This window comes from Microcaecilia unicolor, chromosome 12 (genome assembly GCF_901765095.1).
Source record: "Microcaecilia unicolor chromosome 12, aMicUni1.1, whole genome shotgun sequence".
In the NCBI taxonomy this organism is placed as follows: domain Eukaryota; kingdom Metazoa; phylum Chordata; class Amphibia; order Gymnophiona; family Siphonopidae; genus Microcaecilia; species Microcaecilia unicolor.
In genome coordinates, this window is record NC_044042.1 from 19,002,635 (window position 1) to 19,019,040 (window position 16,406).

Genomic DNA, 16,406 nt, shown 5'->3' on the forward strand with positions numbered 1-16,406 from the left:
GAGAACCAACTGAAAGTAACAGGATAGATCATAAGGAATGCCAAGCCAAATGCAAAGCGGAGATAAGGAGGGCAAAAAAGGACTTTGAGAAGAAATTAGCGTTGGAAGCAAAAATACATAGTAAAAACTTTTTTAGATACATTAAAAGCAGGAAACCGGCCAAAGAGTCGGTTGGGCCGCTGGACGAAAATGGTGTTAAAGGGGCGATCAAGGAGGACAAAGCCGTAGCGGAGAAATTAAATGAATTCTTTGCTTCGGTCTTCACCGAGGAGGATTTGGGGGGGACACCGGTGCCGGAAAGAATATTTGAAGCGGGGGAGTCGGAGAAACTAAACAAATTCTCTGTAACCTTGGAGGATGTAATGGGTCAGTTCAGCAAGCTGAAGAGTAGTAAATCACCGGGACCTGATGGTATTCATCCCAGAGTATTAATAGAACTAAAAAATGAACTTGCGGAGCTACTGTTAGAAATATGCAATCTGTCCCTAAAATCGAGTGTAATACCGGAAGACTGGAGGGTAGCCAATGTTACTCCGATTTTTAAGAAAGGTTCAAGAGGAGATCCGGGAAATTATAGACCGGTGAGTCTGACGTCGGTGCCGGGCAAGATGGTGGAGGCTATTATTAAGAATAAAATTGCAGAGCATATACAAAAACATGGACTGATGAGACAAAGTCAGCACGGATTTAGTGAAGGGAAGTCTTGCCTCACCAATCTAATGCATTTTTTTTGAGGGGGTAAGCAAACATGTGGACAATGGGGAGCCGGTTGATATTGTATATCTGGATTTTCAGAAGGCGTTTGACAAAGTGCCGCACGAAAGACTCCTGAAGAAATTGCAGAGTCATGGAATCGGAGGTAGGGTATTATTATGGATTAAGAACTGGTTGAAAGATAGGAAGCAGAGAGTAGGATTGCGTGGCCAGTATTCTCAGTGGAGGAGGGTAGTTAGTGGGGTCCCGCAGGAGTCTGTGCTGGGTCCGTTGCTTTTTAATGTATTTATAAATGACCTAGAGATGGGAATAACTAGTGAGGTAATTAAATTCGCCGATGACACAAAATTATTCAGGGTCGTCAAGTCGCAGGAGGAATGTGAACGATTACAGGAGGACCTTGCGAGACTGGGAGAATGGGCGTGCAAGTGGCAGATGAAGTTCAATGTTGACAAGTGCAAAGTGATGCATGTGGGTAAGAGGAACCCGAATTATAGCTACGTCTTGCAAGGTTCCGCGTTAGGAGTTACGGATCAAGAAAGGGATCTGGGTGTCGTCGTCGATGATACGCTGAAACCTTCTGCTCAGTGTGCTGCTGCAGCTAGGAAAGCGAATAGAATGTTGGGTGTTATTAAGAAGGGTATGGAGTCCAGGTGTGCGGATGTTATAATGCCGTTGTATCGCTCCATGGTGCGACCGCACCTGGAGTATTGTGTTCAGTACTGGTCTCCGTATCTCAAAAAAGATATAGTAGAATTGGAAAAGGTACAGCGAAGGGCGACGAAAATGATAGTGGGGATGGGACGACTTTCCTATGAAGAGAGGCTGAGAAGGCTAAGGCTTTTCAGCTTGGAGAAGAGACGGCTGAGGGGAGATATGATAGAAGTGTATAAAATAATGAGTGGAATGGATCGGGTGGATGTGAAGCGACTGTTCACGCTATCCAAAAATACTAGGACTAGAGGGCATGAGTTGAAGCTACAGTGTGGTAAATTTAAAACGAATCGGAGAAAATTTTTCTTCACCCAACGTGTAATTAGACTCTGGAATTCATTGCCGGAGAACGTGGTACGGGCGGTTAGCTTGACGGAGTTTAAAAAGGGGTTAGATAGATTCCTAAAGGACAAGTCCATAGACCGCTATTAAATGGACTGGAAAAATTCCTCATTTTTAGGTATAACTTGTCTGGAATGTTTTTACGTTTGGGGAGCGTGCCAGGTGCCCTTGACCTGGATTGGCCACTGTCGGTGACAGGATGCTGGGCTAGATGGACCTTTGGTCTTTCCCAGTATGGCACTACTTATGTACTTATGTACTTATCCTAAACAGTTGGAAGAATTTTTGGTTGCTAAAGACGACGTTAATGTCATGCAAGCTGTTAGAGCCTGGGGGGGGGGGGGGGGAATCTGATTGGAATACTCTAACCTATTGCTTTCTTTATTTCTTTTTTTTTGCTCAGTTTCTATTGTTCTTTGATCTTTATTCTCTTTTTCTGTGGACGAATGTAAGGGACTTACTGCTATATTGTCATTCTGGTTTAAGTATTTTCTTGGATTTCCGTTGATCTCATTTCTGATGGAGATCTGTTATTTGAAAATCCAATAAAAAGAGAAAAAAAATCAGCTGGTTTCTTGGGAGACTGGCGAGATTAGATCCTCGCAGAGAAAGAGATTGGCGTTTTTGGCCCTCTGGGGTCCCTATTTACGCATCCTAAGCCCTAGAGGTCGGAGTCTACTTCTTAATGCAGGGTGACCTTTAAACGTTGATTAGGTTCAGATCCTTCAGGTCTCGGGACGGGAGAGGGGGGGGAGGGGGGGGCTGTTGGAAGGGGTGAGAAGATTAGGACGGGGGGGGGGGGTGGGAGGGAGAGGGGGGGTTGGGTAGGGGGGTTCTAGAAGGGCGGAAGGGGTCATTGTTAATAGGAAGGATCATTTTTGTAATCACTAGAAATTTGAATTTCCATTTTGGTATAATTGATAATTGGTGATATTTTGTTACTTCCTCCATAAAAGTGTTGGGAATTATACTTTGATGACATAATGTAATTATAGGAACACTCCAGATGTATTTTGTGGATGCACTTTTGCTACTGCCAGATGGTTGTATAATCTGTATTGTTTTGTCATCAATAAAAATCGTTGAAATATAAAAAAAGAGAAAAAAAAAAAAAAACAGTGGGAAGCTTTTTAAAGCGGAAGCGAGAGAACGAATGACTCCCATTTGCAATGTAAGGCTCCAAAACGGTGCACAACGTAACAGGCTGACAGTTGCACGTTACGTTCATGGGACAAAAGAATTCTTTTTCTTTGCAGCGCACATTTTGATTCAACTTCCGCTAAAAATAAATTCTAATAAAAAACAAAGAGTGAAAGGGAAGGGAAGCTAAAATTGCCAGGCCAAAGGCTTTGACAGTTACCTGCTTGCGTGGTGGAGCTCTTCTCAGCCTCCTGGATGAATAAGGAAAACATCTGAGTCTTCACAAACTTTTTCAGGAACCTGCGGGTGGTCTTGGAGCTTATGGCTTTATAGAAGGCTCGCTCCTGGAAAGTACTTGGACCAGACCTGCTGTGCTTCAGGTGAGAGGGATAGTGCCCAACAGTTTGGATGAAAAATTGCATGAAGGCCTCAGATATGCTGGTATTCACATGCTCGGCTGCTGGGTCAGGGGCGGAAGAGAAAGAAGACGGGGCACAATATCAGAGCTTTTACCGGTATCCCTTTCAATAAAGCCACTGCTCCACTGACAGGTTATACACTCACTCGTTCTTAAATATTTAAGGAAACTGTAAAACTTACATTGCGATTCCTTTTTGTGCTGGTTCAGCAAGGATAACAGTTCCACTTGGAGCTTCTGAGGCAGGATCACATCCTCATCGCCTACCTATAGGGGGAAGGAACGCAGATGTAAACCTCTCTGCCGCCCTCAGCTGGAGGTACAGTGTCTGTATACACTGATTTAACAGGTTAAAATATTTGACATACCGCCCTATTTTTTCAGACAAGTCAGAGTGGTTTACAATAGGGGGTAGGGGTGACAGCATTGACTGGTGTTTGGGACCACTGCTTCCCACACACATGGGAGACAGCAATACCGCTTTTCTACAGTTTTTGCAACCACATCCAAAGCGATCTATCTGGGGCGACGGAGGGTTAAGTGACTTTACCCAGAGTCACAAGGAGCTGCAGCGGGAATCGATCCCAGTTCCCCAGGACCAAAGCCCGCTGCACTAACCGCTAGGCTACTCCTCCACTCCACTCCAATGACGAACTAGTGTCCAGCAGTCCCAACGTTCCCCACCCCCAGCAGCTATGCAAGCTCAGGAATCTTGCTACGCTTTTGGGTTTCTGTCAGGTAACTGTGATCTGGATTGGCCACTGTTGGAAACAGGATACTGGGCTAGATGGACCACTGGTCTGACCCAGTATGGCTAGTCTTAGGTGGGTCCACTGGTCTATTCAGCCTGGGTCCCTCACCCTCCCTGGGCCGATCCTGTACACACAGATATCCTGATGCAGTTTAAACACCTTGTCAAATTCACTTCTGGAAAACATAAATGAAGACTGTACTGGAAGGTTTCAAAATGCTTCGCGATAAGAGTGGATAAAACAGAACATTCTGGGGGTGGAGGAGTGGCCTAGTTGTTAGGGTGGTGGACTTTGGTCCTGAGGAACTGAGTTCAATTCCCACTTCAGGCACAGGCAGCTCCTTGTGACTCTGGGCAAGTCACTTAACCCTCCATTGCCCCATGTAAGCCGCATTGAGCCTGCCATGAGTGGGAAAGCACGGGGTACAAATGTAACAAAAATAAAAAACTGAGATTTGTTCGGAGGCTGCACAGAGAACAGAGCAGTAAGCAGTTAGAGAAGTCATGGCCCTCACAGGTGTTGTGTTAATACATAAGCAGCAAGAATACAGCACAGACGGCCGAGAAGACGCAGGAGAGATTTAACACACAAGGGGATATCCAACACAGAAAGGCACACATTTCGTTCCAAAAACTAAAGAAAGAAGAATAAGCAAGATGACTGAGGAAAGGAAACAGAGCCACAAAACAGTTCCACTGGTCTATGGAAGCCAAAGACTACCGCTGTTGCTGCTGCTGCTTTGCAAAGTCTCAGAACGGAGGAAGCCAAGAGTGTGCAAAGACTCATTCAGCTACAATGTGCTGCACGCTGAAAACCCAAACAAGGTAGCACCTGAGGTTTCTGGGTCAGGGCGGTTGGGTATGAACCCTCCTTGCACTCGTGTCTCCTCCGCTGCCTTTCCTGTCTCATGGGCCCACACAGCACTCCTTTCTGCTTCAAGGCAGAGTTTTTCATTTAAATCTGGCAACATTATTTATACTCTGTTTTGATATCAAAGGGCTCTGTTTTGTTTCCTGTCTCCCAGTTAAAAACAGTAATTACAACAGAAACAACCTCAGGGGCATGTCAGCTGAAGAGGCACTCATGGGCTGATGATCAGAAGCAAACGCAGGCGCTGGAGGCTATTAGCGCCATACTAGCGCCTGCGTTTGCTACCACCCCCAAGCCAAACATGCTCACGGGCTCTTAGCCCAAGTAGCATGCAACTGCATGCTAAAACAGGGCTCTTAGCGCAAGTAGCATGCAATTACATGTTAAAAATATTCCTGTCCGCGGCAAACCCTACACCAACTCGGAGCTGGAATTAGGGTTTACAGACCATTGGGAATGGTGAGCCCTGTCCAGCATGCATTTGCATGCTAGCAGGCTCCCCCCAGGAACCCCAACCCCCAGCCAATGACACGGGGGCTGGAGGTTCGGTGGCCCTCCAGGCCCCCCGATCCCCCTCCCCGACACAAGTTCAGGGGGAGCTGGAGATCTGGTGGGTCTCCATCCCCCATAACCCCCCATAGCATCCCCCCAAGAAAAGCCCTGGTGGTCCAATGGGCTGACACCCCCACCCCCGCCATCAACCTCGCCCCCGCCGTCATCGGCCCCGCCTCCCCCGTCATCGGCCCCGCCCAGAACGTCACTAACCCCGCCCCCCGCGACCGAAAAAACCGCTTAAAAAACCGCCCAAAAGACCCAAAACAAGCCCAAAAAAACGCAACCCGCCGCGGGCAAAAGTTTCCTGCGGCGGGTCGCGGAAAACCGCCCACCTGGCAACACTGTCTCCATGTTTCCTGCTCTATTTGTGCAGCAGCTACTTATTTGTTTGTTGGACTCCCTTATATGGTTTGAAGCCCCGCCCAGCACATCCCAGGATGCACTGGGCAGGGTAGGGACTGGATGCTGTACAGTGTTGCCAGGTGGGCAGTTTTACCGCCCAATTGGGCGGTTTTCCGCGACCCGCCGCGGGAAATTTTTGCCCGCGGCAGGTTGCGGTTTTTTGGGCCTTTTGGGCGGTTTTTTAAGCGGTTTTTTCGGCCGCAGGGGGCGGGGTTAGTGATGTTCTGGGCGGGGTCGATGACGGCGGGGGCGGGGTGATGACGCGGGGGTGGGGGTGTCAGGGGCGGGGTTTGACTTTGGGCGGGTTTTGGGCTGGATTTGGGCTCGTTTGGGTGGGAAAAAAATTTTCCACCTGGCAACCCTGCACGGAGATTAGTAGATCAAAACCTGAGACAAGAAGAGCTAGAGGGAGCTGAACTTAAATCTTAAAGCTGAGAGACTGCCAATTGCATCACAGGATAGTAAACATCAGCCAGATGGTCCACAGCCAGCACGCAGAAATGACAAAGCGGGTTATGTTACATATCTTGTCATTGGGTGTGACATGCTGATGTCTGAAGGCCCAATAAGGAGGCAGGTCTCATCCACTGCTCCCTCTAAGCTGGGCATGAGTCCTCCAACAGCACTGCTGCCAGTGGGGGCAGTGGTGTAGTTAGATGGGTCACCAGGGAAGCATGGACTTCTGACAGAGTCGGCACTTTTTTTTTAACGCGATCCCGCCGGTCCGTCCCGTCTGCGCAGTCTGCTCTCTGCTTCCCCCCCCCCCCCCCCAATGTCTCAACCTGCCTACGTTTCTGAGTGGGAGGTAATGCTTCAATCACTAGGGACAGGCAGGTTCCCTAGAGTCCTGCAGAGGTTGCTTGTTCCTCACTATTGAAAATGTGATAGTGAAACAGCACCACCCACTGGCAGGGCTGTGGGTGGAGGACTCCCACTCAGTTTAGAGGGAACAGTGGCATCCACTAGAAACTGTTTAAACACCAACACTGCTGTACCCGAGACACACTGGGATCGTAGCCCTGTTAGAACTGTGGCGAACCAATATTTATTTATTTATTGCACTTGTATCCCACATTTTGAATGTGATACGTTCTTTAAGTGGGAGCCAGTGTTAATTTCTCTCTTAGGGGTTTTGCACTTTCATATTTTGTTTTCCCAAATATGAGTCTGGCTGCTGTATTTTGGGCTGTTTGAAGTTTTTTTGATGGTCTGTTCTTTACAGCCGGCATAGACTGCATTGCAATAGTCATTCTTATTCTCGCTGGTAAAATGTGTGAAGAAAAGCAGACATTATGGTAAAAGGAAAGACGAGCCTTACTAATAGAAGAGGTAGTACCAAGTGACTATTCCTCGTGGAGTTCTTTGCAGTGATGCCAAGGGCTGAGGTGAGCTTTGGCAGTGAATCTGAGACACTGAGATCAGACCCAGCATACCCTGGCCTATGAATGAGGTTCATTCCTGTCATGGTATGTGCAAAACTAGCCTGGGGACATTATCCCAAAGCAGATTCTATACCTCCAGACCTGATGCACCACTGGGGGGGGGGGGGGGAGGGAGACCTTTCATGCAGTATTTTTTATGGAAAAAGTGTGTGATGATTGTGATTGAATTGGACTGAAGAGATTCTGAAATGCACACGGCAGCATTCATCATTTCAGCCCGAAATATGTCAGTCGCCCCCACCTCTTTCAGCATACTCACTTGTCTTACAAAGTGTCCATCGCATAGATCTACAATCAGCACCTGTAAAGGCATTTAAAATTAGCACTGAAAAATAAAATAAAAAAGAAATCTTGCTGAGTACAGTATTAAGAAAAGAAATATTATTTCAATCCAGTGTTTGTCCACACAAGCTTAAGGGAAATACAGCAAACATCAACAAACTTCTAATGCCATTAGTGCAGTGTGCATTCCTTTGATAAATCGGTCCCTGTTCAGTGCAGTTTGCACCTCTCTCCATCTTGCAGAGTTTGTACAGGAAATGGTCCATTTATCCTAAACAAAGAAGTTTGATTAACAGGAGACGGCGTGACGTCACAAGTCTGAAGCCATTACACCCAAGGAGATTGTCATTCTCCCTAATGCAGGTGCCGCCATCTTGGTACACCCATAACAAAGTAATTAAGATGGCGACAAGCTCCGCCTACTGGCTTCAGGCCAGATAATGAGCAAAGCACGCTCCTGCTGTCTCCTGTTAATCAAACCTCCTTGATCCTAAATATGTAAAACCACAAACCAGCACCAAGAAAAACAATGTTTCAAGGATACAGTACCTCCTCCAGGGGCCTGTCCAGAACCTCCTCTTCAAACCGCTTCTGAACACCGACCATAAAAGGTGTGGGGCAGCAAACCGTATCAATTAAGACCTGAGGCAAGACGGGGATGTAAGTGTGCTCCCACGTGAAAGGGTACAGCAGGGCAGCCACAGCGTGGATACACTGCGACAAGACACTGGAAAGACAGGACAAGACCTATGAGGACCAGTTGGTGTCCTCTGCCCCACCCCCAAGTCAAGCCAGGACTTGGTCATTTACAACACCCAGAGCACAACACACTATCCCCCAAATTCTATAAAGTTTACACTTTACACTACAAGTTTACAACCTTACACTTAACCCCAGATTCTATATATGGCAGCTAAAGCTGTGCGCTAAAACCAGCGCACAAAGCAGATTTGCATGCGCAGCTTAACTGATTAATGAGCCAATCCGTGCCAATAACTGGCTGCTAACAACCAATTACCAGCGTTAATTGGGTGTATTGGGAGTTACGCGCACATCGTGTTCTATATGTTTCCAAGTTTATTTCAGTCTTGCTATCTCGCGATTCAAATAATTTATCTATGCGGTTTACAATTCTAAAAAAAATTCAGAGAGAAAAAGAATGGAATGAAAAAGAGCAAAGGAAAAGCAGTGAGAGGGAAGCAGGAAATTCCTATAGCACGCAATTTCAAGGGGGCGTGTTTTGGGGGGTGTTCCTATGAGTTATGTGCATTTTTACAGAATACGCCTGACCTGTGCCTAAGTTAGGTGCCAGCATTTACATCTAGTTTCAGCAGGCGTAAATGCAGGCGCCTTAAATTAGGTGCAATTCTCTAAAGTGTGGATACCCTTTATAGAATAGCGCTCAATGCATAATTTACCGAATCTAGTCCTTAGACACATGCAGTTTTTTTTTATAGAATAAGGTTACTTACATGCCTAAAAATTGTTTAATTAGATGCTAATTGGCTTTTACAATCAATTATTGAGGTTAATTGGAAGTAATTGGAAGTTAGGCGCATTATTAGTCATTATTTTATAAACTGGGTGCGCAATTTCCATAGAGAATGTGCACACCCACGAGCATTTAAACCAGCCATTTTGCTGAAATTTCAGCACACTTTTGAGAATTTACTCTTACAACCCTCCACAGGGAAGGGTGTCAGGGATCCCTGCGTCACTCTTGCTTCTATATAACCCCCCCCCCCCCTCCACACTACCATCCAGGGGCATAGCTAGCTGAGGCCATGGGCCCCCGTAGATTTAGCCCTGGCCCCCGCTGACCCTCCCCTGCCACATTCGACCCGCCCCTCCCCCCGCCGCCGCCAGGTACCTTTGCTGGCGGGGGCCCTAAACCCCCGCCAGCCGAAGTCCTCTTCAGCGCCGGTCTCAGAGTCCGGCGTGTTGCTGATCTGGATTCTGTTTCTGATGTGACTCGCGTCAGAAACAGAATCCAGATCAGCAACGCGCCGGACTCGGAGACCGGCGTTGAAGAGGACTTCGGCTGGCGGGGGTCTAGGGCCCCCGCCAGCAAAGGTACCTGACGGCTGTGGTGGGGGGTGGGGTCAAAAGGGACAGGGGAGGGGTGGCGGGGCTGGGGGGGGCCTAAAATGTGCCCCCTCACCTCAGGCTCTGGACCCTCTCCCGCCGAAGTCTTGCTACGCCACTGCTACCATCCAGCAAGGTAAAAACCCTTACGTTGTTAGAAGGGTCTCTATAGGGCTGGAGAACCTCTCATCTGAAAGAAAAAATTTCCAGCCCATATTCAAAACTGTGGGATGTAACAGACTACATCCTCTACTCCGGTTCGCACTCCCGTTCCAAGACTAGTCCAAAACCGAGGTTACCCCTTCCTCTCCAGACAGCAGAGAAGCCAGCAAGGCACTGACCAGAGAACTGCAAAGGGCTTCACTGTTTAACAGTGGGGAGGACAGCAAGAGAAGACAGATTTTCAATTCATTTTCACCCCATTCTTTTAATCTTTCCAGAAAATAACACATTTCATGATTCTCTGAAATCAGCAAATATTTGAAGCACTAGATAAACAGAATGTGTGTGTGTGTAGGAGGGGTGGGGGAGGGGAGAGAGAGGGACACATTGATAGCTCACTGTGTATTTCATACCATTTACAGTGCATCTTTTAAATGAGATTTCAGGTGATTAAATCATACAAGATCCTTTACCTGAGCTCTTCGGCCAGGAAAATAATTCGTCTTTCCAAAACTGCCGAGGCAAAGAGCCACAGAATCTGTTCGGGGCTAAGACGCTGTACCAGGGACCTGAAATCAACGTGTTCAAACCGGGAGTCCAGAGGACGAGTGAGCTCAATGATCTGTCAGTGGCAAGAGGAAAGTCACGTTGCATGAGACTGCAATGCTCAACCCCCCCACCCCCCCCCATACAACAAGCTACTACCCCAAGACTCCAAGCTCAGTGCAACAGCACCGCCAAGACCGGTGGTATTGATGAAGTCAGAACTGAACTCTCACACCATGTCGTATTTAAAAACAAACAAACAAAAAAGTAAATTTACCATAGGAACCAGCACCGTGGGTGTAGGGAATGCTGAGCTGCTTCTTCATCTGTGCCCAGGGAGGGGCAGTTTGTATTACATGTGGAACCCCCAACCATTTTGAAATGTTGCCATTTATGTCAGCCCTCCCTCCCAAAATAAAACAAAATACGAACAGCACCATCCCACCCCCTCCCCTCTCAGAATTTTACAGATTCTGTAACCATTCGAGAGAAGAATCCCCAGATTCAGGGCACTTTACAGCTGCAGTCCATGATTTTTGGTCTACTTCTCTCCTCCAACTGCCACGCTTGCAGTCCCTCTAGCTTAGGGATACCATATGTCCAGATTTACCCGGACATGTCCTCTTTTTGAGGACATGTTCGGGCGTTCGGACGGGTTTTGCCAGTCCACCCGTTTGTCCGGACAAACGCAGCGGGCCTATCCTAGCCTCCCCTTCCTTACTATCTACTGCCCTGGTGGTCTAGTGACCTCTTCGGGGCAGGAAAGAGCCCCCTCTTTCCTGCCCCGAAGAGGTCACTAGACCACCAGGGCAGTAGATAGTAAGTAAGGGAAGGGGAGGGGAATATGAGACAGGAGGCTGGGCGAGGGTGTGAAAGGGGCGGGGCAGGGGGGGCGGGACATGTGTCCTGTTTTTGAGAGGACAAAATATGGTAACCCTACTCTAGCTCAGCTCCAAAATCTCCCTCATCACATATGAACAGAACACTTATGTGCTATTTACATGCTTTATTTACAAGTTTAAGTGAGCGCTTCATTAGCAACTTTCTGCAGGTAACAAGAGAATAACTTGCACAACTTAATCCACTGCCCAAACAGGCCATAACGTTTACCTCTTTCAGCTTGTCTGACCTTCCAATACTCAGAGAGCGCAAGGACTGATTCCCCATCAGCTCTTAAGTGCAGCTCTGGTTGTCTATCTCTGTATATATATTACAAACCTTAGCCTTGAAGTTAGTCTATCAGGAGGTTAAGCCGATACGCAATCAGTAGCATATCCAGCCCCCATACAACCCTCTACTTTAAACCATGATATATTTCTAATGGCACTGCATTTACTATTAATCCAGGCATTTTAAAACCCCAGGTGAATACATCCCTAGGGCTTCTAGTCAGAACCCCTCACAACCACCACATCACTCTCGTGTCAGTTTTACAAACCCTCAGATAGTACCTTCATTTCTTAATCCTAAACTCTGTTGACAGGATTCCAGTTCCTATCTCATTTCAGGATTTAAAAAAATAAAACCAGCATCTCACTTTTGCATTTCCCTCCTGAACCTGTTTTGTGGCTTTGCAACTCTGTCTCTCCTGAGCTCTGACCATTCTTGTATCCCTTTGTCTTCTCTGCAAAACAGTCTAGGGCCAGCGATTCCCAAACCTGTCCTGGGGGCTCCCCAGCCACTCAGGTTTTCAGGATATCCACAATGAATATTCATGTGGTGGAGGCAGTGCATGCAAATCTCTCTCATGAATATACATCGTGGAATATCCTGAAAACCAGAGCGGCTGGAGAGCCTCCGGGACAGGTTTGGGAACCACTGGTCTAGGCTCTCTCTCCCATTTATGAGCAGACTACTTAAAATTACCTTCACCTGTGCTCTCAGCCAGGGCCGCCGAGAGGGGGGGGCAAGGGGACACCGGGGGACACCTGCCCTCCGTCGTCGACCGTCTGCCACCGGGCCAGGCCCCCTGCATTGAAATCACAGCGCCTCTCACCTCCGTGTGAAAGCGCTGCAGGCAGCAGATCGCCTCCCTTCGGGCCTCCTTCCCTCCTCCCTGTGTCCCGCCCTCGTCTGACGTAACTTCCGCGAGGGCGGGACACAAAGAGGGAAGGAGGCCCGAAGGGAGGCGATCTGCTGCCCTGCTGTGCGTTCACACAGAGGTGAGAGGTGCTGTGATTTCAATGCAGGGGGCACGGCCCGGACAGAAGGGGGGGGGGGAGCGGCGGCAGGGGTGGCCTTGCCCCGGGCTCGGCCCAGTCTCTTGGAGGCCCTGCTCTCAGCCCTTATTGCTTTCTTACAACACTTCTCCAACTGCTTGTTTCCTGCATGAGCTCACCTTCTATCCATTCAGAGTTCCTACGGACTTGAAATCCCAGTATTCCCATGAGTTCACTTTCTTTCAAAGCTCTTATGGTCTCTGTAGATCCCTCTAGCACAAAACTGATATATAACTGGTGGGATACATGTCACACCAACCAAGCTATAGATGAAAATGTGAGGTAGGCTAAGAAAGGCATCACTTTCCCCTAACAAAGAACCTTGCAGAGAACAGCAATCATGACAAATCTGAACCAACCTCTGTTCCAAAGTCAGGGATGAAGCTCTTTATCCGGACAGTTTTTCCAGGAGCTGGGAAGGGGGCTTCCCGCAGTCCCTGCATGAAAGGATAAATAACAGCCATGGCAATCTGCCTCCTCTTCTCCACTTCATCTAGGATCTAGGGGGGAAAGCATGAAACCTTCAAAATGGAAAGAGAAAAGGACTTATCTGCAGCCTACTGGCCAAGATCATTTGCAGTTTGATTATTTGCTATTAAAAAAGAAAGCAGGCCCTGGAAGGTATAGGGAAGAGGGATTCTCACCCTTAGCAGCCCATCTTAGAATGCCTACAAAGGGTTTGGGATGGAATCCCAGTCTGTGATGACTGGCCTAGAGGGTGCGGAGGGAAGGTGGCATTTAAAACAATGGAGATATTATCCAGGTTGTCGCCCAGACTGAGCTGAGAGCCACCAAGTATAAAAATAAGTTAGCACACAGGCCCAAAATCAAGCAATGAAAGAATGGGGGGGTAGGGGGAGAGGTAAGAGAATCCCACACTAACCCCATGTCTCAGCACTGAAACAACCCTCAGTCTTGGAGCAGAAGGGATGACGCCACTTTCAACAGTAGCACCCAACACAGACTGGTCAGCTCTTCGTCAAGGGTGTCAAAGTGCAATGCAGAATGCAAACTGGTCTGGCTTCCAGAATAAGCCTAATGAATATGCATAAGGTATATCTGCATAGAGTGGACACAGTGCATGCAAATGTTATCTCCAGCATATTCATTACTCATTAGTTCTACCAATTATATTCATTCTCAATATATCACACTAGTTTTCTCTTTAAACATTTATTATGTCAAATATCCCAACTCAACCCAATGGACCTCATACATCACTCATCTGATTCACGTAGCTGGTGGGACCGGATACAGATGTGATCCCGGGTGTACCAGATGCTCTAATGGGGCTGTTAAAGGTCTCCTGAGGAAGAAGAAATGAAACACAGCCTGTGCTGAGATCAGAGTGTTGGTTGGATGTTGGATGAAGGGAACAGGTCAACCCTAAATGATCCTTAAATAAGAACTGGACGCTGTGAAGATTTCACGTCTGATGGTGGTCGGGACTGAGTCTGCAATGGCGCATATGTTCACTTATTTGTTGCCCATCAACTTTTCATCCGTGAACGTTGTGTTTTTCATCTTTGAAATTTTCTACTGATTGGATACTGCACATAATTTATTGGGACATGGTTATGTAACATCACAGCTGATGTATAGATTTGTGATGGTTTACTGTAGGTTTGATGTATCCTGTGAAAGAATCTTATGTAGCTGAGGCAGATGAAATGTTAGTTATCAACTGTATGGAGTGATGTACGAGGTCCATTGGGTTGAGTTGGGAGGAGTGGAGGAGTGGCCTAGTGGTTAGGGTGGTGGACTTTGGTCCTGGGGAACTGAGGAACTGAGCTTGATTCCCGGCACAGGCAGCTCCTTGTGACTCTGGGCAAGTCACTTAATCCTCCATTGCCTGCCGCATTGAGCCTGCCATGAGTGGGAAAGTGTAGGGTACAAATGTAACAAAAATAAAATAGATACTATTAGAGATTCTACATGGAATTTTGCTATTCCACTAGCAGCAACATTCCATGTAGAAGGCTGCGCAGGCTTCTGTTTCTGCGAGTCTGATGTCCTGCACGTACGTGCAGGACGTCAGACTCACAGAAGCAGAAGCCTGCGCGGCCACATTGGTGATCTGCAAGGGCCGACTTCTACATGGAATGTTGCTAGTGGAGGAGTGGCCTAGTGGTTAAGGTGGTGGACTTTGGTCCTGAGGAACTGAGTTCGATTCCCACTTCAGGCACAGGCAGTTCCTTGTGACTCTGGGCAAGTCACTTAACCCTCCATTGCCTGCCGCATTGAGCCTGCCATGAGTGGGAAAGCGCGGGGTACAAATGTAACAAAAAATAAATAAATAAAATATTTGATGTAATAAATGTTTAAAGAGAAAACTAGTGTGATATATTGAGAATATAATTAGTAGAACTAATGAGTAGATGATACAGTGTGACTAATTATAGCTATTTGTAACCCTTGTATTATTAGCAACAGCATATTCATTAAGGATATCCTTGTAGCCTTCCAGGATTGCAGTTTGATAGTTCTGCTCTAGGGGTTGTGCACTATGCAAAGCGCTCATTAAAAAAGGTACTGGTTAAAATGAATAACAATTTAAAACAACTAAAAAAGGTATTGGTTTAACTTGCAATGCTACTCGCAGTAAGTCAATTTTTCGCTTACTCTTTTTAGCCTCCTGTGATTAGCTAGTAACATTGCTCCTGAGAGTTATTTAATCCCCAAATCAGCGGTGCCTGCATGGTTTGGTTTCTAAAATATTAAAACTATATATTGCACCAACATGTCATAAAAGGCACCACCTAAGTCCACAGAATCATAGAAAATGGCGGCAGAAAAAGACCACCTGGCCTATCCAGTAAGCCCATCCCTACCTCTCTCTCAGAGATCCTTCGCGCTTGTCTCAAGCTGTCTTCAATTTAAATACAGTCTTCATCTCCGCTGGGAGGTTGTTCCATGCATCCACTCTCATCATCATCATGATACCAGCTAGACTCTGTAGACACAATGGGGTCACTATTCAAAGCAATTTAACTGGTCAGAAACGGCTCCTGGCTGGTTAAATTGCTTGTGCCGCTGGTTATCACCACAGATCACTAAACGAAGGGGGCGGTCCGGGGTGGAGTCCGCCCGAACCCAGCCACACCTGCCTGCCTCAGTTAAGCGTCCAAATTGGACCACATTAGTCAGTTCTATCTTTATGCAGTGTCGCTTAGGCAGTTAAGTACTGAATATCACACTTTACTGCATAATATACCCATCAAATCGACTCATTTTTATATATTTAAACATATCACAATATGTCTGTCTTCAGTATTTATTAGTTGCCACATCTTTACTCACAAACATTAGATCTCACATATTCCCTATCAAATCTCCTTAGACATCAATCATCTGAACTTACCGATATAATGTCCCGCATCATATGCAGTCCACAGCAGGGGCGTATCTGAATGCGGCCACAGGGGCCTGGGCCCCCGCAGATTTCGCCCTGGACCCCCCTACCACCGTTAACCCTCCCCCGCCTACCGTCGTCAACCCTTTCCCCGCCTACCGCCGTCACCTACCCCCGAGGTCCGCTTCCTCCTGGCGGTTTTTAAAAATATTACTTCAGCTGGCGGGGGACCCCAACCCCCGCCAGCCCAGCCGAGGTCTTTTTTAACTTCTTCATCCTCATGCTGCGATATAAGAAATGTCCCGCAACTAATTAATATTGAGTGTAACCCTTGTATTGATATAAAAAAAACTTTACTGCATAAGAGAGACGGCTGCATAAACCCGGGTAGTCAAAGCCAGTGCCCAGACA

At 47.2% G+C, this 16,406-nt stretch overlaps 1 protein-coding gene across 2 annotated transcripts in view; it reads right to left on the bottom strand.

Annotated features, from left to right (window-relative positions):
- Nucleotides 1–16,406, bottom strand: part of DENND2D (DENN domain containing 2D) — an 82,199-nt gene that overhangs the window by 4,169 nt on the left and 61,624 nt on the right. Inside the window, exons 6-11 of one of the 2 annotated variants that reach the window (XM_030221422.1) lie at nt 13,003–13,143; nt 10,352–10,500; nt 8,181–8,358; nt 7,609–7,650; nt 3,511–3,595; nt 3,131–3,367 (exon numbers count right to left, since the gene is read on the bottom strand). In XM_030221422.1, coding sequence (XP_030077282.1) covers nt 3,131–3,367; nt 3,511–3,595; nt 7,609–7,650; nt 8,181–8,358; nt 10,352–10,500; nt 13,003–13,143 — 832 coding nt within the window. Of the gene's footprint in view, nt 1–3,130; nt 3,371–3,510; nt 3,596–7,608; nt 7,651–8,180; nt 8,359–10,351; nt 10,501–13,002; nt 13,144–16,406 lie in introns of both variants that reach the window. The other variant, XM_030221421.1, reaches the window with a different exon arrangement.